The sequence below is a fragment of the Somniosus microcephalus genome, chromosome 3 (assembly GCF_052327205.1).
Source record: "Somniosus microcephalus isolate GS21.2 chromosome 3, FLI_Smic_1.0, whole genome shotgun sequence".
In the NCBI taxonomy this organism is placed as follows: Eukaryota; Metazoa; Chordata; class Chondrichthyes; order Squaliformes; family Somniosidae; genus Somniosus; species Somniosus microcephalus.
The window spans coordinates 227,925,826-227,948,006 of record NC_140989.1 but is presented as its reverse complement, the minus strand read 5'-3'; the positions used below and the strand labels follow the sequence as shown (position 1 = coordinate 227,948,006).

Sequence of the window (22,181 nt, the reverse complement as noted above, 5' to 3'; positions counted from 1 at the left end):
TTATTTTGGACAGTTTATAAGGAAAAGTATTAAAAATAGGATCACAAAAATCAGCGAAATAATGCAACATGATTTGATTTCTGTCAAATTATTCTCCCATTTATTTTCAAGTGCAGTTACAATGTTGGTGCTGATGTTTTCACACAGAAGCCTTTAGCTGTAACTCAGTCTTTTTATCAAGAGTTTCCTGGAATCATTAGTAAAGTTCTGCAGTTTAGGCATGTATGAGGTTACCAATATTTTCACCAAAAGTTTCTCACAAGGCACAGGTGCACAAGAATGACCAAGGGAATAAGATAACCATTTATATATTAAAAAAGGGAAAGGCTTGGCTCCCCTTATGACGTGAGTTTTTTTTACAGTGAGCAGTTGAGCCATCCATTGAAGAAGGTCCTAAGGTTCAATCTCTGGCTGCTGCATTAGTTTATTTAAGCTGGGATGCCAGTATTAGTGCTATAATTTACCCTCCCACTCCTGGACAAGGGAGGGGCAAAATCTTGCTCAAGCTAACTACCCACTGACTTCTGGTGGAAAAATATGCAAGCGTGGCCATCGGGTGCGCACAGAATCCGGCTTGGCTGTGAAGGCTGTCGACACTCTGGATCATACGAGAAGGATTAGCACTTTGGTGAGAGGCTGAAGAACAACTGGTGCTTGTATCATTGCAGGAAACAGTGCCTTCAGTAGAGAGGGCTAGGAAATTGGCAAAGTAAAGAAGTTTTACCCCAAAAAGTAAAAGTGGAAGCAGTGGGGAGTTGCTGACATTCTCCTTAATCTCAAGTTTAATACTGTAGTTTATAAATTCTAATAGCTTTTGATCCTAAACCAAGTTTTGTTGAAGATCTGGTGGGTGGCTAATACACACCTTTGTCCATTGTTGATAGATTGCACCAAGCCTAAGAATACAAGATGTAGTCCAGGATGAGAGAGTATTTCAACTGGCCCAGCTTAATATCCAGCTGCATTTTGAACTTCTCTCATGCCTGCTACCTGGTAGATTATTCTAAAATTCAGCAAAGAAAAAGGGACACATATTCCATTACATGGGCTACATTTGAACTTCTGTCCCAGGTAAAATAAATTGTGGTCTAACCTAGGGTGTCTAACTTGTTGCCCTCTGGCCACATGGTCCCCGAGTCCTGTCGATCTGGCCCCCAAAGCTCTCTCTGCACTTTTATTCCTTCTTTGTCCAATTAGCATTTTGTGAGCCTGGATGTTTGGAAAGGGCTTACACCAGAGCATAAGCACTTTGAAAGAGAGAAAAAATATTCATTTGTATTCAGGCAGTGATGTATACAGATGAATTAATATAATGTCTTCAAAAATATGAATTACATGGAATTTACAGCACAGAAACTGACCATTCGGCCCAACGGGTCTATGCTGGTGTCTATGCTCCACATGAGCCTCCTCCCACCTTACTTCATCTCACCCTATCGACATATCCTTCTGTTCCTTTTTCCCTCATGCACTTACCTAGCTTCCCCTTAAATTAATCTATGCTGTTTGCCTCAACCACTCCATGTGGTAGCAGGTCCCACATTCTGACCACTGTCTGAGTGATGAAGATTCTCGTGAATTCCTTATTGGATTTATTGGTGTCTATCTTATATTTATGGCCCCTCATTTTGGATTCCACCAGAAGTGGAAACCTCTTCTCTACATCTACCCTATTGAACGCCTTCATAATTTTAAAGACCTCTATCAAGCAACCTCAGCCTTCTCCTTTCTCAGTTCTGGTGTCATCCTTGTAAATCTTTTTTGCACCTTCTCCAGTGCCTCTATATCCTTTTTGTAATATGGAGTCCAGAACTGTGCACAGTACGCCAAGTGTGGAAAAACCAAGGTTCTATATAAGTTAACATAACTTTTCTGCTTTTGAATTCTATTGCTCTAGAAATGAACCCTAGTGCTTTTTTAACCTGCGTTCCTACTTTTAATGATTTGTGAATCTGTACCCCAAGATCCATTTGCTCCTGTACCCCATTTAGACTCTTATTTTCCATGGAGTAGCTTGCCTCTTTATTCCTCCGACCAAAATACACCATCTCACACTTAGCTGCATTGAAATTCATTTGCCATTCTGCAAGTTTGTTAACATCTTGGTTTTTTTCCCCCCGTCTTCCTCAGAATTAACTACATTCCCCAATTTGGTGTCGTCTGCAAATTTTGATACTGTGTTTTTGATTCCTGAGTCCAAATTGTTTATGTAAATGGGGAACAACAATGGTCCTAGCACCGATCCCTGTAGAACACCACTTCCCACCATCCGCCAGTCTGATTAACTACCTTTAACCCCTACTCTTTGTTTTCTGTTTTGTAGCCAATTTGCTATCCATTCTGCTACTTGTCCCCTGACTCCACATGTTCTGACCGTAGTCATGAGTCTACTGTGTTCTATCTTGTTGAAGGCCTTTTGAAAATTCGAGTATATTAATTTGCTGCATTACCCTTGTCTATTTTTGTTATTTCTTCAAGGAGTTCAATAAGGTTGGTCAAGCATGGCCTTTCTTTTTGAAATGCGTGCTGACTATTTGTTATAATTTTGGTTTCTAGATGTTTTTCTGTTACATCTGTGAGTAAAAATTGCATTATTTTAACTAGCACTCTATAAACACCAGAAAGTGGGCCATCACATGCATGTTGTTTTCTCTATGTATGACAACCAACAAGGCAGTTAATTTGAATCAGCCAATAGTGTTGAAAATAGAGGGGAAAATGCTCATGTCATAGCACTGTTTCAAATGAGGGTTTGAATTCACAATGCTGCTGAGTGAAACGAAGTGGATGCTCGCTGTACAAGCAGCTATTAGTTAGCAGTTGCAAATGCTTGGAACTGTTGAGAAAAGCAGAAAACAACGAAATGTTAGTCGCAAAAATTGAAATGCTTTTAAGGGAAATGAAGAAGTGTTGTTACACTGTAGGGTGAGAATTGTGGGATGTTGCACTGCGGTATATCACTTGACCTAATAATGAACCATTTACTGAAAGTATCAAGTCCGTACGAAGCTGTGTCAACGAGGCTGAAATACATTTTCAGGGAATTGAAGCAAGTAATTTTAACCAGGTTTAATTTTTGTGTAAAGTAACATTACAAAGCTGCAATTTTTGGCACCCACTATGAAATAATATTGTTGTACTGGAGAATGTTTGAAGAGCAAGGATGATGCAAAGCTATAATTTGAGAGGCTAGGAGAATTTGACCTGTTTGTCCTTGAAATATTGGGCGGCATGTCTTTTTGGGCAGTTATACTGCACATTTTATATCAGTGTGAAGCATTGTAACTGTAGTTTAGGATTTGGTGTTAGGTCTGAGCCCGCATCTAGAAAACCCTCCCGCATCACTTGGGCATCACGGGTGTAACTGCAACCAATGTAAAGCCATTTCACTTATTTAAAAAAATTAAAAAAATGCAATTTCTTAAATATGTGTCAGCAATCCTGTTGTATCGTCCTTCAGCTTTTAACCTTCGTGAAGACCTAACCTGACAGGCCAATCATTTTCCCACTGCGGTTTTACTGCCATTTGGATCTTGGCAACGACAACTCTGCAAAGTCCTTTCAGTACCTGCTTAGAGTTCTGCCTTCCCCCTTGATCTGAAAAAGGTGTGTTTGAAAAAGACAGTACAACTCGGTACTGCAGGGTCAAAATGGTTGCGGTATGGAACTGTTGATGCAATGTAACTGTGCCATCATATCAGTGCCTTTCCACTAATTTGACCTAGATTTAAATCCAGCCCAGATTCAAGAGAATACGTCTGCAATCTCTGACTTTAAGGGTGCAAAGTGAAATGTGTTTCAGCAGTTTAAACTGAATTCCTTGTAAATACAACTTTACAACACAAAACTAACAGTAATTGTGCATTGGATAATCTCAATCGGGCAACTCTGCAGGATGACAGGTGTGGGTTGGTGCAGTTGCTGATGGAGATCTGAAGGTGAGGTTTAAGCATCCTCCTTTCGACATTGTGCGTATGTGGGTGTAGTGGGACTGAACCTGCAGCAGACATGGGCAAAACCCAGGCAATGCTTGATGTTGATGGTAAGCAGAAAAAAATGGAAAATGTTTCATCCCATAAAACCATCGTCTCTCACCGGTCTGAGTACAAAATTCATTGAAGACAAATTTGCAGAACAAAAAACCTTCAAACATGACATCAGGCAAGATGTAAATTAATGTGATCAATCTATTGCAAAAATAAGTGTTTGTGTTTTTATTTAGTATATGGGAGAGAGATTCCAGGGCACTGCCATCCAGTGTCAGTTCTGCCGCCCACAGCAGACATCTATTGGGATTTTCTGATGAAAATGGAGCTGGAGGTTTTCAGGAAACAACTGAAAAATTTACTGAAGACAACAGTTACAGGTAACTTACCCTCATCATGGCAGGTACACGTGTTATCTTAGTTGGAGTTGATGATTTTTTGAAACACGATGGTCCTCTCATCCATTTCCTATAACCTATTACTAAAAGTAGTTCTTTAAGCTTTAAAATCAAATGCCTACCGTAAAACTTTTCATATCTATTGTAATAATTTATTCATACACCCAGAAAACTTTTCTGTCTGTGGTATCGTACAACAGTCTTTTGCAGAGAAAACATCCCAAGGTGCTTCAAAGAGAAGTAAAACTGGGTAATGAGCATAAGTGGGAGAGTTAAGAGAGGCGACCAAAAGTGTGGTTAAACAGATAGCTTTGGAGAAGACAACTAAAAGTGGGCCAAGCGAAAGCCTGATAGAGGGGCTTGGGGATCGAGTTCCAGAGATGAGGACTTTGACAGCTGCCAAAGATGGTCAAATGGAATGAGCCGGGATGCATAGAGGCCAGAGTTCAAGGGACAGAGCAAGAGTGGTGGAGGGCACAACATCATGGAGGAATTTGGATGAGGTTAAGGATTTTGAAATTTGTACCTTGGTTGATGGGGATGACAGTCAGCCAGGATTGGAGTGATGACAAGGGGGACGACGTGCAAGACAGAATGAGGGCAACAGAATTTTGGATGAACTGAATTTTCGAGAGAGTGGAGTTTAGGAGGCTGGCAAGGAGGGCATTAGAGTCGAGAAGTGACAAAAGCGTGCGTTACAGTGTTGGCTGCAGTGGGAGTGCGGTAGAGGTGGGCATTGTCACAGAGGCCGAAGTAAGTGGTCTTCTTGGTGGCCAGCTGAAACTCTGCTTTGGTTCAAGCAGAACACTGAGGTTGCGGACCAAATGGTGGCACCTGAATGAGCAGTGGGGAAGCAATATGATGTCAGTGGCAAGGGTACAGAGTTTTTTGTCAGGCTTTGGATCTTCCCACTGTTAATTGGAGGAAATTCTGACTCATGCATGTTTGTTGAACAGACAGTCTGATAACGCTGAGGGAATTGTAGTTGTGAATTTGCAAGCGGAACTGGGTGATATCTTATATATATATATAAAAGGACTAGCTGGGGAGCCCGGCGTTGCCGGGGCTGTTTTGGGGCAGGCGGTTTAAATCGAGTGCCAGGCTTTGGGGCCCTGTCTGTGTCCCTTTGTGAATCTGGTGCTGGGCAACATTTTAAATCGAGTGGCAGGCTTAGGGCCCTGTCTGTGTCCCTGTATGTCTACCTTTTAAAAGGTTGAAAAATGAAAGTGAAAGTACTTATAAAACGTTTTTGGTAAATCTTACGTTATTTTTAAAAGAGATACTAACTTTGAAAGTCGTTTTAGCTGGAAGCTGAAGTCATTTGAGCTGGAAGCTTAGTGAAAGAATGGCTGCCACATCCCCGAGATCAAAACGAATAGTCCCGCCCACACACACACCGATTGGCCAACCATCAGGGGACCGTACTGTAGGATTGGTCAATCGTGACGGAACAGGATTGGTGGAACCTTGATGTCAGTCAGTCAGTCAATCAATGCGAGCAGATAATGAGTTCAATTTTGAAGGTTTTTTGCATAAGGCGCGAACAATTTTCGTCCGACCGAAAAGTAAATACGCTTAAAACCGTCTCTGAAGCGTAAGCTTTCTTTGGAGGTAACGCGCGCGTAGGTACGCCCTGTAACTTTCGAGCGCATAGCCAGACAGAGGCACACGCGATGACAGAATGACAGACAGAATGACAGACACACCGACCGATATATATATAAGATAAGATAAGATAAGAAGATACTTCTGTCTGTCATTCCGTCTGTCTGTCTTGAATTAACTCGAAAGTTATAGAGCGTACCTACACGTGCGTTACGTCGAAAGAAAGCTGACGATTCCAGAACCGTCCTAAGCGTATTTACGTTTCGGCCGGACAAAAATTGTTCGCGCGTTATGTAAAAAACCGTCAAAATTAAACTCATTATCTGCTAATTAGCATTGATTGACTGACGTCAAGGTCAACCAATCTTGTACTGGCACGATTGACCAATCCTACAGTTAAGTCGCCTGATGGTTGGCCAATCGCTGCGTCTTTGGGTGGGACTAATCGTTTTCATCTCAGGGATCTGGCAGCCATTGCCTAAAGCTAAAAACCCCATTTACTTCCAGCTCAAAATCTGCTCATCCAGCTTCGAAAAAGTTAGTATCTCTTTTAAAAATAACACAAGATTTACCAAAAACGTTTTATAAGTACTTTCACTTTCATCTTTCAAGGTATTAAAAGGTGGAAATGTTGCCCGGCAGCAGATTGAGAGAGGGACACAGAGACAGGGCCCAAAAGCCTGGGACTCGATTTAAAATGTTGCCCGGCAGCAGATTCACAGAGGGACACAGAGAGGCCCCAAAGCCTGGGACTCGATTTAAACCGCCCGGCCCAAAACAGCCCTGGCAAAGCCGGGCTCCCCCAGCTAGTATATATATATAGGAAACTGACGCCATGCTGTTGAGTGATGTCACCAAGGGATAACCTATAAATGAGTAAAGAAGGGGCTAAGGATAGAACCTTGGGGTACACTGGAGGTAACCATATTGGGACAGGAGGTGGGGTCATGGCTAGAGAGGCAGGTAGGAGTGGAATCATGCAATGGGAGTCCACTGGAGGTGGATCATGGATGAAAGGTGGTGGAGGAGCACGGCGTGATCGGTTGTATTGAAGGCCACAGAAAGGTCAAGTTGGTGTGATATGTCAGAGTCGCAGATGATAGAATTGGTGCCCGCAGCCCAGATGGTGTTGGTGCTGTCAGCGATGCAGAAACCAGACTAAAAATCTATCTATCTATCTATATATATAAAAGGATACATCTGTCTGTCATTCCGTCTGTCTGTCATTCCGTCTGTCTGTCTGTCATTCCGTCTGTCTGTCTGTCATTCCGTCTGTCTGTCTGTCATTCCGTCTGTCTGTCTGTCATTCCGTCTGTCTGTCATTCCGTCTGTCTGTCATTCCGTCTGTCTGTCTGTCTGTATTGTATAAACTCGAAAGTTATAGAGCGTACCTACACGTGTGTTACATCGAAAGAAAGCTTACGATTCCAGAACCGTCATAAGCGTATTTACGTTTCGGCGAGACAAAAATTGCGCCCGCGGTATCCAAAGAACGTTCAACATTCCGCTCATTATCCGCTCATTAGCATCGAGTGACGTCGAGGTCGACCAATCGTACGGTCGAGCGACCCGATGGTCGACCAATCGCTGCGTGGCGGGGGCGGGTTCCTGGCGCTTGCGGGCGAGCCCTCCTAGAGTCGAGTGACGGGACGATTGACCAATCCTACGCTTCGGTGACCTGATGGTCGACCAATCGATGCGTGTGTGGGCGGGCCTTATCGTTCTGAACCGAGGTGAGTCGCCGCCATCTTGATTCCAAACTTTTCATTTCTTTTTCCCGCTTTCTGCGTCTTTAAAAAAAAAAGTTGCTTTTAAAACACACATTGTTTTTAAACAAAGTTAATTACTTTCTAAATCTTTTATCTAATCTCATTAATTTTCCTACCTTTCCCCGTTTTTGCAGGTAGGCCTCGAAGCCTGGGCGTCTGTTGCCAGCCATGCTGGACCCTAGGCAATTGTTTTGTGGCAAGCTCCTCCCACCAACCCCGCCCCCCCCCGCTGGGCCCGATTCCGAACCAGCGGCCAGCCATCTTGGTAAAGGCTGGCTGGGCTCACTGCAACCTCCTCTCGCTTCATTCGGGGGGGGGCGGGGCTCGGGGGGGGAGGGGGAGCGGAGAGGGTTACCCCGGCAACCGGGCTCGCCAGCCGCAATCGGCCGCTCAGGCCCAGGCCCGGAGATCAGGAGGCGGAGAGGGGAGGAGGGATACCAAGGCAATCGGGCCCGGCCAGCCGCAATCGGCCGTCTCAGGCCCGGTCTCGGGAGGGCGGGGCTCGGGCTCACCGGGGCGCTGCGCTCGGCATGTCAGTGCGTGGGGCAGCACGGAGCTCAGCGGAGCCATCGCCGGCAGCGGGGAGAGGGTCTGCTGGCTCCCCTACTCCCTTTCTCCCCACCTCCCCCCCCCCCCCCTCCCCTCTCCCCCCCCCCACCCCTCCCCTCTCCCCCCACCCCACCCCCCCTCTCTCCCCCCACCCCACCCCCCCCTCTCCCCCCTCCCCTCTCCCCCCTCCCCTCTCCCCCCTCCCCTCTCCCCCCTCCCCTCTCCCCCCTCCCCTCTCCCCCCTCCCCTCTCCCCCACCCCCTCTCCCCCACCCCCTCTCCCCCACCCCACCCCTCCCCTCTCCTCCCTCCCCTCTCCTCCTTCCCCCTCCCCATCCACTTACCCCCAGTCGCGCTCTCTCTCCCCCCTTCCCCCCGCTTCCCCACCCTCCTTCCCCCCTCCTTCCTTCCCCCCCTTCCCCCCTCCTTCCTTCCCCCCCTTCCCCCCTCCTCCTTCCCCCCTCCTCCCCCCTCGCCCTTCCCCCTCCTCCTTCCCCCTCCTCCTTCCCCCCTCCTCCCCCTCGCCCTTCCCCCCCCTTCCCCCCCCTTCCCCCCCCTTCCCCCCCTTCCCCCCTCCTTCCCACCCCCCTCCTTCCGCCCCCCTCCTTCCGCCCCCCTCCTCCCCCCCTTCTTCCTTCCGCCCCCTTCTTCCGCCCCCTCCTTCCGCCCCCTCCTTCCGCCCCTCCTTCCTCCCCTCCTTCCCCCCCTCCTTCCCACCCCCCCTCCTTCCCACCCCCCCTCCTTCCCACCCCCCCTCCTTCCCCCTCCTCCTTCCCCCCCTCCTCCCCCCCCTCCTCCCCCCCTCCTCCCCCCCTCCTCCCCCCTCCTTCCCCCCTCCTTCCTCCCCTCCTTCCCACCCCCCCTCCTTCCCACCCCCCCTCCTTCCCACCCCCCCTCCTTCCCACCCTCCTTCCCACCCTCCTTCCCCCTCCTCCTTCCCCCCCTCCTCCCCCCCTCCTCTCCCCCCCTTTCCCCCCCTTCCCCCACCTTCCTCCCCTCCTTCCCACCCCCCCTCCTTCCCACCCCCCTTCCCCCTCCTCCTTCCCCCCCTTCCCCCCCTCCCCACCTTCCCCCCCCTCCTTTCCCCCTTCCCAGTCGCTCTCTCTCTTTCCCCCCCCCGTCGCGCTCTCTCTTCCCCCCCGTCGCGCTCTCTCTTCCCCCCCGTCGCGCTCTCTCTTCCCCCCCGTCGCGCTCTCTCTTCCCCCCCGTCGCGCTCTCTCTTCCCCCCCGTCGCGCTCTCTCTTCCCCCCCGTCGCGCTCTCTCTTCCCCCCCGTCGCGCTCTCTCTTCCCCCCCGTCGCGCTCTCTCTTCCCCCCCGTCGCGCTCTCTCTTCCCCCCCGTCGCGCTCTCTCTTCCCCCCCGTCGCGCTCTCTCTTCCCCCCCGTCGCGCTCTCTCTTCCCCCCCGTCGCGCTCTCTCTTCCCCCCCGTCGCGCTCTCTCTTCCCCCCCGTCGCGCTCTCTCTTCCCCCCCGTCGCGCTCTCTCTTCCCCCCCGTCGCGCTCTCTCTTCCCCCCCGTCGCGCTCTCTCTTCCCCCCCGTCGCGCTCTCTCTTCCCCCCCGTCGCGCTCTCTCTTCCCCCCCCCCGTCGCGCTCTCTCTTCCCCCCCCGTCGCGCTCTCTCTTCCCCCCCCGTCGCGCTCTCTCTTCCCCCCCCGTCGCTCTCTCTCTTCCCCCCCCGTCGCTCTCTCTCTTCCCCCCCCCAGTCGCTCTCTCTCTTTCCCCCCCGTCGCTCTCTCTCTTCCCCCCCCCAGTCGCTCTCTCTCTTCCCCCCCCCCAGTCGCTCTCTCTCTTCCCCCCCCCCCCCAGTCGCTCTCTCTCTTCCCCCCCCCCCAGTCGCTCTCTCTCTTTTCCCCCCCCCCAGTCGCTCTCTCTCTTTTCCCCCCCAGTCGCTCTCTCTCTTTTTCGCCCCCCCACCAGTCGCTCTCTCTCTTCCACCCCAGTCGCTGTCTCTCTTCCAACGACAACATGCCCTCGAAAAAGCCTCGGCACCGCCGGGCACTCCAGCTAGTCTATCTATCTATCTATCTATCTATATATATAAATCGGTACATCTGTCTGTCTGTCATTCTGTCTGTCTGTCATCGCGTGTGCGTCTGTCGGGTATGCGCTCGAAAGTTACAGGGCGTACCTACGCGCGCGTTACCTCCAAAGAAAGCTTACGCTTCCGAGACGGTTTTAAGCGTATTTACGTTTCGGCCGGGCTAAAATCGCGTCCACGGTATCCGAAAAACCTTCAACATTCCGCTCATTAGCATCTCATCTGCTCATTAGCGACAGAGTGACCTCGAGGTTGACCAATCGTACTGCGGCTTGCTGCCGCGTGCGGCCGGGCCAATCGGTGCGTGTGTTGGCGGGCCTTATCGTTCTGAACCGAGGTGAGTCGCCGCCATCTTGATTCCAAACTTTTCCTTTCTTTTTCCCGCTTTCTGCGTTTTTAAAAAAAACGTTGCTTTTAAAACACATATTGTTTTAAAAAAAAAATGATTTAGAAACGAATTAACTTATCTAATCTCATTAATTTTCCTACCTTTCCCCGTTTTTCCAGGTAGGCCTCGAAGCCTCGGCTTCTCCTCCGCACCCACGCCCGAGCTAGGCACCTCCCGGCCCCACTCGAAGGCTGCAGGGGCCGGCCTCAGCCCAGCGCCGCTACCTTACTAAAGGGTGTGCTTACAGCATTTTGTGTTTTAGATTTCTAGCATTTGTAGTCTTTGGCTTTTTATTAGGCCCTTTAACACCCCTGATTGAGACCTTTGTAATTGAGATTTTTCAACCCTTCCCACCTTTTGCCTCTGGAGATCCTGTTACAGGTGTTAAGCCCATTGGCTGCTGCTTTCCTACACTACAACAGTGACTCCACTTCAAAAGTACTTCATTGGCTTTGAAGTGCTTTGGGACGTCCTGAGGTTGTGAAAGGCGTGATATAAATGCAAGTCTTTCTTGCTTTTTTTCTTTCTTGTAATAGTTGTTAGCACATCTATATTCTTGGCACATCTCTACACTTGCTTAAAAACCTGTTCCATCTCCAGCTTTTCCCAGTTCTGACGACGGGTCATCGATCTGAACCGTTAACTCTGTTTCTCTCTCCACAGATGCTGCCTGACCTGAGTATTTACAGCATTTTCTGTTTTTATTTCAGATTTCCAGCATCCACAGTAGTTTGCTTTTATATTGTTGACCTGTTCTCCCATCCCCTCCTGGGAAGTACTATAATTTTAGCTGCTTTTATATTGGCGTGAATAGGGTGTTCATGCTGTTGGTTCCTGCAGCGATGGTCTTGTGCAGCTGGTTGTATCCTAGTATTTGATTGGGTCTTCCTGGACACCAACTTTAATGAATGCAGTTGGTTCACAACTGGGTAGCTGTTGACTGCATGTGATCTTCTCGTTGGGACCCGGTGGCACAGGCACCCCACTGACATCAATATAAAAGAGGCTTCTGACACACCCGATGATAGGTTCTCTCTAAAATGTTAACCTGTATATTACTTTCCAGATACTGACTAATCCATTGTGTATTATGAGCTTTTTCTGTTTTGATTTTAGACATAGATTCATTGTGTTCTTTAATTAAATCTGACATTGTTTCAGAACATTAATAATATCGACACGTAGGATCTGACAGCGCTAATGTGCTAATGACTGAAGTGTCAAATGAGGGGGAAAATTTTAGTAACAGATGGCGAGGAAATGTGTGAGCTTTGGGAGTTGGTTATATCCTTCAACTCGCGCCCAATCATGTATTATTTATCAGATGTATCAGGAACAGACCTTGTTTTAGAACTTGCATGCTGTCAATCTTTTCCACTTCATAACTGGAATGTCTTTCGATTCACTCAGAGAAATTAATCTAGCAATCATTCCCACATACTGCACTTGTTTATGGCAAAGGGCTTGGTACAGTCAGACTGGGACCTGGATGCCTTCCCTGGGTTGCCCAAGTGGGCAATCTACATGGGTTAGCCTGCACACTGACCGTAGGCAGTTTGTTTATCCTTAAAGGCATCACATCATTAAGCCTATCCGTACTCGCGTTGTAGTCTGTCTTCACACTGCTTTCCATTTCTGTGAGCACAGATTCCATTTTCTGCTTTCCTTTTTTCCTTAATTTTTCCTTCAATGATGCCTCTAATTTTTTTCCCCCATTAGTCCCAAATTATATTGAACTGCTTTCCTCTCTTTAATAAACAGCCCAAAATATGCAACCTTTGCAGGTTGAATGGTGAGCCTGTTGCAGAATTGATGATCAGTAGAGAGGCTGGATTGTAGTTGACTATGCAGAAAAAAATTAAACTTTCTTTTGTTAGCAGCTGTTGAACTACCCTGTCTTGCAGTCAGAAGAAACTTCAATCTGCTTGTCAGGCTTTTTATATGATTTTTAAAACATTTTTTAAAAAGATGTTATTTCAAAAAGTCAGTCATTTCAAACATAATTTTACAAATTGAAGCAGGAAAACTGGTAGGCATTGATCAATAAACTGTCCAGGCATAATGAGTGTTTTTGATAGTCATGGTCCATATCTAATGCGAAAACCAGCATGTGATTTTTCTTTTTAGTACTCTCCTTTTTAAAATCTGGAGACGAAAGCTCCAGAGCAGTGGGCTCCAGTCTCCTAATGAAGATGGTGTGAAACCAGCATGCAGTTTTTCCCAAGTTCAGATACCCTCGAGACATGTTTTTTGCCAACCCATGGGGAAAACTTTCCCTCTGTCAGACGAACAGCCAAGCTATAAAGCTTGAGAAGCTTGGAACCACAGACTAGATTGAGCTCTCTTACTATAAAAACAAAAAAAGTCTATAAAAAGAGTGTTTTCAACACAAAATGTAGTTTTAAGCACATTTCAGTGCCTTCTACTTCCTAGCCAACATATCTCAACAATTTTAACCTTCCTGGATTCTTTTTCTCTCCAAATTTGGTTTGTGCTGAATCTGATATGAAGTTGTGGTAACAGAAGGCAACATTATTGGTTTTCCATTTTTCAAGGGTGATTCTTTTTAAAGCCTCAGTAGCTTTATTTCTCCATTGACAATCTTGAAATTTTCCACAAACTGAAAGTTTGAGCTGTCTTGACTTGTGGTTATTCTCTTTTACTGTTCTGCCAAATGTTCACAGGTCTGTTAGTTTTTAATTTTTGTGTAATTTGGCCTTTTTGAAAAGGACCACTGAAACATCAAGGACTCTTGAAGTAATTCTTGTGATCTTTATTTATTTTATAAAGTCAAGGGCCTAGAAATTCAGTTGGGCGCGCCAACCGTTAGCGCCTTAGGAGGAGTAGATCTCGAGCGCTAGGCGCTTAGCGCCCGGGCGCAGCGCGATCCGCGCCTCGCCCCAGCTTCAGTACACATTTAGCGCCGGCGCAAAGTCTTAGCGCGCGCCCTGCTGCGCGCGCAGATCATGACGTCATTTACTAGTGCAATGCCCTTTGTGCGCCCCGAACCGGAACTTCACTCGCGCCGGGCCATTGTGCGCCGGGCGGCCCTAACGACTGTGAAGTGGAACGGTACACAGCCGAGGCGGGCCGCGGGGAGCGCTAATTAAAGGGCACTTACCCTGCACTATAAAGGGCAGCCATTTTGCAGCATTCACTCTTGTGCAACGGTTTTTTGGAGAGAGACCAAGGAGGAGAGCTTACTGGTTTGGACCAACACTAGGACAGGTATTTTTGGCTCAGGCCAGAGCTTAGCAATTATCTTTGCCTTCATTGAGAGCTCATTGTTTGCCAGCATATAATGGGGGCTGCATTGGGTGCCAACGCTGACTTTCAGCCTTATGCCAGAAGGGCTTACAGACGCCGTGAGAGAGTGGCAGCCCTGGCTAGACGCAGAGGGGGCAATAGGCGTCGCCAACTGAGGCCTTACCCACCCAGGGTATACCGCCAGCAGTCCTCCTATCTGACCACGTCTGCCGCGATGTGTGTAAGGAGGCTGTGATTCAGAAGGGAGGTGGTTGCAGACATCTGCCAGCTGCTTCAGAGAGATCTGCAGCCACAGCTGATGCGCAGGACGTCTCTGTCGGTGGCAGTGAAGGTGACGGTGGCTCTCAACTTCTATACCACCGGCTCCTTCCAATCCGCTGCTGGGGACATTGCTAACATCTCCCAGTTCGCCGTGCATTGCTGCATCCGCCAGGTGACCGAAGCCCTTTTCAGAAGGAGACATCAATTCATCTCCTTCCCCATGACCCTGGACAAGCAGCAGCAGCGTGCAGTGGGATTTGCAAGAATAGCGGGCTTCCCCATGGTGCAGGGCGCCATTGACTGCACGCACGTGGCTTTGCGGGCAGCTCTGGAGCATGCCGAGGATTACCGCAACCGGAAGGGCTACCATTCCCTCAACGTACAGCTGGTGTGTGACCACAGGCAGCGCATCCTAGCTGTCAATGCCCGCTTTCCAGGCAGCAGCCACGATGCCTTTATCCTGCGACAGACAACTGTGGCTGACATGTTCCAGGCACAGCCTCCCCCAAGAGGATGGCTTATCGGGGACAAAGGCTATCCTTTGTGTACCTGGCTCATGACCCCGCTCCGCGCGCCCACGACCCCTGCTGAAGAGGCATACAACGAGAGCCATCAAGCGACTAGGAACATCATAGAACAAACAATCGGCGTCCTCAAGCAACGGTTCCGCTGTCTCGATCGCTCCGGGGGAGCCCTCCAGTATTTGCAGGAGCGAGTCTCCCAATTCGTCGTCGTTTGCATGCTGCACAACCTGGCTATCCGCAGGACTCAGGCACTGCCACCTCACGTTGGACCCCCACCTCAGGAGGAGGAGCAGGAGGAGCATGAGGACGAGGAGTACCAGCCCAGGAGGGACGCACAAGGTCCAAGGGCCGCCCGTCGTCGGCTTATTGAACGTCACTTCTAGGCCCCCTGTCAGGGAATAGCTTGTGCCAATGAAAGAACATGATTGCAGCCGCTCCGCAAGCCCTCAGCCGGTTAAGGCAACAAACACTTCAAAGATCAAACATGGGCAATGTTAATAAATAAAATGCTTTATTGTACAAACTCAGGGCCCTTCCCACATGAAAACCAAAAACAGACGAAACCCCCAAAAAACACTCAAACACATTACTCGCTCCCACAACCTGGAGAGGATTAACAAAACAGTGCAACTAAAATGGCCGTCATCCTCGGACTTCGTAAAATACAAACATCACATCCTCGGCCTTCAAAAAACAAACATCCAATTCTCGGCCTCAAAAAACAAACATCCAATTCTCAGCCTCAAAAAACAAACATCCAATTCTCGGCCTCAAAAAACAAACACAACTGGCCACACATTCGACTTTTTGGCCCGCTAGGGCGATGCCTTGGCCATCTTTGTGTGGCCCCTGCCCGCTCTGCTGCTCCTCAAAGTAAGGCCATTGGCTGCTGCAAGGCTGGGGGCAGGCTCCAGAGGGGCACATGTCGTGACGGCAGATACCCTTGGGGGTCGGCCTAGTCGAGGTCTGGCCGTCGAGCGGGCGGCTGTTGAATGCTGCAGCTGTGGCTGGCCAGCATCAGTCGCTGCAGCAGCTCCTGGCAGCTCCACTGGGGGAGTGGCAGTGGCGGCTGGAGGAATGGGGGCAAGCTGGCGGATGGCAGGCGCTCGCTGGTCGCCTGAGACACTGGCACTCGCCCGGGCCAGCACTGCAGCATGCGCACCAATCTGCCGAGGGACAGACCGCTGTGCTGCTGCAGCGCGCCGGGTGCCCTGGCGATGCCTGGCTGACACAGCGAGTGTGGCAGCAGTGAGTGCCCGTGTTGACCTGTTCAGTGACCTCATCAGAGCACCCAGTGACTGCACGGCACCACTGATCAGCTGCCCACTCGCTGCCTGAGCTGCCCCGAATGCCGCCCGACTCGCTGCCTGATCTGCCCCGAATGCCGCCCGACTCGCTGCCTGCTCTGCCCCGAATTCCGCCAAACTGATGGCCTGTGAGGCCCCGACGTCAGTGACACTCCGAGAGAGGGACTCGATGGCCTCAGGCAACCGTGTCACTACCCCCATGAGCTCCGTGTGCCGGCGCTCCGAGTCCGCGGACAATTCCTCGAGGCGTTCCATCTCTTCGGCGAAGACCATCTCTGGACTGGAGGCCGGACTCTCCCTCTGGGGAGAAGGCCGCCGAGCTGGCCGACCCTTCCTGCATTGCTGGACGCCGCTGGGCCCAGCAATTGGACTCCCCTCCGACCCTTCCCCCCTCCGGGGAGAAGGCCGCCGAGCTGGCACCCCCCTCCCGCGTTTCTGCAGGCCGCAGGTCCCATGAGCTCCCCTCCCCTCCGACACTTCCACGACGCTCCCCTCCAGGGAAGACGTGTCCCCTACATTGGCATGGGTTGCCACGGCTGAGGGTTCCCCTGATGGGCCGCCTTCCTCTTGCTCCTCCTCCTCTGAGGGGCTGTCACTGGCAAGTTCAGGGACCTCCTCCTCACCATCTGAAAGCAGGAAGGCACAAGAGTAGCTTTAGAGTGAGGAGAGGGCGTCAGCGAGGGATGCATGAGTGGTGGCATTCAGCGCATTGGTCGGACAGTGGCAAAGGATGTAGATCTGATGCGCAAGTGGGACGAGAGAGGTCCAAACGTTGATGTCCTTACCATTGGTGCCCAGAACAGGGTCGGCATCTCCACATGCAACGGGGCCAATCACCCGGCCACCCATGATGTGCTCCACGCGATGTTGCAGCTCGGTGAGCGGCTGGATCTGGGGTCGGCCTCCCCCGGTCGCAGTCCGGCTCTTCTTGTTATTGGCCAGCTTGGCCTGCAAGAGAAAGGACGGCCTCTAAGTACAGTGTGTCGCCCTGATCTTGTGTGCACTGCCTCCCATGGTGGAATAGCCTGGTCAGTGTGTCGCCCTGATCTTGTGTGCACTGCCTCCCATGGTGGAATAGCTTGGCCAGTGTGTTAAGTGCAGAATGTGCAATTGATGTTCATGCCTGTCCCATAGCTGCTGGATGAGGGCTGGCCATTAGGGCTTTCAGGTCCCTTTGCCCATAATGTGAGGTGCACATGCAAGGATGAGGAGGTCACTGGAAAGGGTACTCACCCTGACAATCCGCGTGAGGTCATTAAACTTTTTGCGGCATTGGACACCGGTCCTGGGGACCTCGCTGTTGGCTGACACCTTGCTGGCGACATGCCTCCAGGTTCTCCGGTAGGCGCGGACCGGCGCCTTCCTGCCATTGTCCGGGTACAAAATATGGCGCCTCTTCTCCACACCACCAACCAGCACACTCAGATCACGCTCTGAGAAGCGCTGCGCTCGTTCACGGGCCCTCTGCATGGCTTCAGGTGCTATTTGGGTCCAGCAGCAGTGTTCAGGCCTAGCTTGAGGGCTCCACTATCCAGGGCGTGGCAGCAGACAAAGTCGACCCTTCCCCCTTAAGAGCTGGCCGGCGCCAGGGTGTCTGCTGTCAATCACGAGATGGCCGCACCTGCGCTGCGCCTGGCCTGGGCGCTCTCGCTCAGCACCTCCGGCTTAGCGCCTAAAGAGAGGCGTCCAGCGCCAGTTTTAGCGCTCGAGCAAACTCTTAGGGCGAAGCTAATGAATATCGGAGAAGTGGCCTCGATTTGGCGGCGGCCCAAACTTTAGCGGCCGCCCGACTTTAACGCCCCAAAAGTGGCTACAATGAATTTCTAGGCCAAGGTGTTTGAGTGTGCAGAATTTAAAGTAGGCCCATAACTTAACATGCTTAGCTGTCATTGGCTCTTCTAATTTCCTATGAATTGTTAATTGAATGATATCCTCACTTGAACATTTAACATCTATGCTGGTTGAATTCCTAATACAGAATCGTTCCTTTACTGCAGCTTTGTTAATGCAACAAAATTTTATTTGCTTGTTTCATTTGTATCAGAATCAGATGGTGATTTTTAATCATAACCGTATGTTCACTTCACATCATCATGGGAAATAAAACCGGCTAATGATTTGTATCTGGACTCATCTTGGCAGGTGTTTTCTCAGTCTGCTTTTTGACAGGATTGGAGAGGGGAATTACAAAGGATTGTAAGACCGAATGCAGAGGGGATACTATTGAAACACTATCGCACAGTTAGATATTGAGCAGACGGGCACACCTCTAAACGTGAGACGCTCAGAACACTTGCAGAAGTGACTCGCACTGCTGTACGTGAGATTATCGAAGTTAAGACCCAAGGCCGGCGGAGGGGGGCGGTGCTGGAAGAGAGAGGGGAGAGCTAAAACTAGATTAAAGTACCAATATGGAGTTTAATCTCGTTATGGGTTAACGTGTTGAATGACGACTGTTAGGTTTTGTTTTAACCAGGGAGGATACTGTGGAAAATCAAATCCGTATCCTGTGTGCTCTGGGTCGTTGATAATGAAGCAGAGATTGTAGATGGGTTGAAAACCATGACAAATGAACTATATCCCAGGGTACCTACAGATTGAGGGGGTATTTCTGAAGCACAGATGATCATTTTGAGGGTCACACTGGGAGTGGGGCGACAGTCGGCAGGTGTAGTTGCCATATTCAAGTAGATGACAAAAGTGATCAACCTGACCTTTTATAATCGGAAAACGAATGAAATCTGTAATTGGATTTGGGCAACACTGATGAGGAAGTAGCTATTGTCCATCCCCAGCTGCCACAAGGGCATTAAGAATCAACTACGTAATGTGAGACTGGAGTCACGTGGGCCAGACTGGGTAGGGTGGCAGGTCAAACCCACTTGGGTTTTTACAGCAATCTGTCAGTTTTCATTGATGCTAGCCAACAATTTACCAGATTCACTGAATTCAGTTTCATGATATCTCATGATATCTGTGATTACAGTTCAATACCATAACCACTAGACTCTTGTACCTTCCAATCAAAAATAAAATGGAAGGGTACCTTTTAAGAATTACCTTGTAAGTGAGAACCAACGCAGCTTTCGAACGGGTTGATTTGACTTGACCAGCCTCTCAAAATGTTGTTTGAGGTGACATGACCAATTGATAGGAGAAGCTACATGGTTACATAAGTGGTCACACATGAAACCATGTTCCTTCCGAATCTGAACGGACCCCTTGTCAGGTTGCACCTAAAGTGCTGTGTGGCATTCTGGTAGCCATGACACAAGGGGTCCATCCAGGCGATCACTCCACCATACCAACTCAAATAGACCAGCCAGGCTGATCCCCCAATATTGGAGGGAAGAGCTACAAGGAATGATTTGAAAGATTGAGGTTCTTAAGTTTTGAAACTTTTAGTCATTATTCTGTAGTAGGGAGTAAGGTCCTGCTCACAGCACTGAGATAAATGACCAGATACAGTACTTCGTTTTAGTGATGTTGTTTGGGGGAAAAATGTTGGACAGGACTTTAAGTGGAAATAATCCTTTTAAATAGCTGAAAGGAGAGAGAAAACAACTGTTTCAAAGCGCTAAGCAGCATCACACCTGGGGGTCAACTGTAAGAATCATCCCGTTGCACTGAAAATTTGGACTACTGGCCAAATTGATGATATAACCGTATTGTACAGTATATTGAACTGCTGGTATATGTCAGTCATTGTTTGTCATATTGGTATTTATTAAAAGTCAAGATTCGTTGCTTTAGTCTGTAAACCTTTCATCTGTGTGATGGTATTCGCCATTTAGTAGAGAATTTGGTAATGTAATCCAGTAGCAGGTTACTACAAATTGTTAGCTCTTCGGGTACACAGAAAGGATGTAGCTTCCTGATTGGAGGAGACTAGGTTCAGTTATTGAGATTGATGTTGGACTATTGAAGAAGATGGTGGTTCTGGGAATATGTTGCCTTAACTATTTCCACATTCGGATACTACACAGTGGAATAATGCAATTGCAAAATGCTTCAAGTTGGCATCATGGTGGTGCTGTGTTGTGCACGAAAACAGGACTGTGGTTTGGAAAGGTTGCAAGGGTGATCCTTCTAATCTGCTGAGTTCTAAATCTGAGGTGAAATGGGTGGAGACTGTGGCAACTCCCTGTGGCAAGAATTTTGGTTGGGATTGAGGAAGAACAGGATGAAGGTATCCTGCCGAACGGGTACCTCACACCATGTGGCTAGCAGCCGAAGAGAACATGGGCAGAGGTCTTGGAGCAGCCACCTATTTTCTTGGCAATGCATGCACAAATCCTGGCAGATTTAGAGTTGAAAATTTGGTGACAGACTGCAGAAGAAAAAAACATTAGGATGTGAATAGCCTAAAAGCTACAGTTGGGCCAATAACTGTCGTAACCTTTCATCAATTAGCCACATAATTCATTTTCCTTTTATCCACGGAAGCGGAGACTTAGAATGTTGTATGGTTCTGTGGGGACAGCAGCCTTCCAGTATCTCACTCAAGTGGTTATTCTTCGTGTGTGACCTCAAGTGAGCGTTGACCTGGACTACATGATAGAGTATCAGTCACCTTGTGTTTCCTTGCACAGTGCAGGATGTGAGCAATTTCCAGCAGGATTTTCTGAATAAACAGCGAGGAGTGGCTGATTTAATTCCCCCCTCTATTGCTTGCCGGATGATACTGAGGCTAATTATAAAGCTCCATTGCTACCTTGGCTCAGATCAGCTGACTGACCCCTGATCATAGTTTGCATCCAGGTTTCCTCGTCCTTGTGCTTCACTACCTCACTGCATTTGCCCACTGAGCCCCCGGAGCTGCTTTATCTATTTGAGTCGGTACGGCAGAGTAATGGTCATGTTACTGGACTAGTAATCCAGAGAATGCAATTCAAATCCGATCATGGCAGTTTGAGAATTTGAACTCAGTTTAAAAAGATTGGGAAATAAAAATAAATAAAAATCAGTATCGATAAAAGTGATCATGAAGCTGTTCGATTATCGTTAAAAACTCAACATGCTCACTCATGTCCTTTAGAGAAGGAAACCTGCCATCCTATAGATGACTCCAGTCCCATACGAACGTGGTTACCACTTGACTGCCCTCTGAAGTGCCCCTGAGCAAGTCAGTCAATTGTATCAAACCGCCGCTGCAGCGGTTCAAGAAGGCGGCCCATCACCACTTTCTCAGGGCAGCCAGGGATGGGCAATAAATGCCGACCTTGCCAGTGATGTCTGCATCCTGAGAATGAACAAAATCAGTACAACAATCAACTCCAAACTTTTAGTACATTGGGGTCCATTTAAAACTCAACTTTTTGTTTTATGCCACATCATCCCAAGTGTGCCCAAATCTCAGTGCATCACTTGTGGTGGCCCCAATAATTATTAACCAGCCATTTTAAGTAGGAATATAATTGATTATTTTTCTAACTAATTTTGTGGCTCATAACATTCCTGCTCCCACTGCCATCCCTGGTCCAACGAAGAGCTCTGATGGCATCACTGTTTTGTCGACAGTGTAGTAAATAACTTAATATGTTGAGGGTTCCATTAAATGAAGAGTACTTTGTATTATTTGCTCAGGACGTCTTTAATTTGTAATTTAATTGGCATGGCCTTGGAAAGTGCTCATTCCCAATTGGCCCATCCTTCTCGGTCACATGCATTGGTTTTCTCAGCTTTAAATCATTAAATCATTAAAAGATAGTTTAAAATTCCAACAACTAAATAACTGACATTACATTTTGTTTTGGCATTATGTTTGTTTGGCTAGAGACAGAGTTAAAAGAATGAAAGTTCTCTGGGCATGGTTCACATTTGCTTTCCTTTAGTTGATTAGAGCTTTCTTACTTGGGGGTATGGAGGATCAGAAAGACTCAAGTGACCCTGTTAATTCTGGTGATGTTCATTTCACCCGCCATTGGAATTTCATACTGTAACCTAAAATCAGTCATTTGTTGACTTGATTTGAAGTTATTGTCTCTGTTTTGTGAAGAGATTGTTGAGGACATAAGAAAATGTTTTAGTTGCTTCATATTATAATAAATATATCCTTTTGGACTCAGATTTGGCTCATTTTCCTTTGCCC

The 22,181-nt window shown here is 48.6% G+C and overlaps 1 protein-coding gene across 1 annotated transcript in view; it reads left to right on the top strand.

The window, feature by feature from the left end:
* The window catches only part of atf6 (activating transcription factor 6), a 284,152-nt gene that overhangs the window by 115,694 nt on the left and 146,277 nt on the right, over positions 1 to 22,181 (top strand). Inside the window, exon 10 of the mRNA XM_085977996.1 lies at positions 4,223 to 4,366. Coding sequence (XP_085834122.1) covers positions 4,223 to 4,366 — 144 coding nt within the window. The remainder of the gene's footprint in view (positions 1 to 4,222; positions 4,367 to 22,181) is intronic.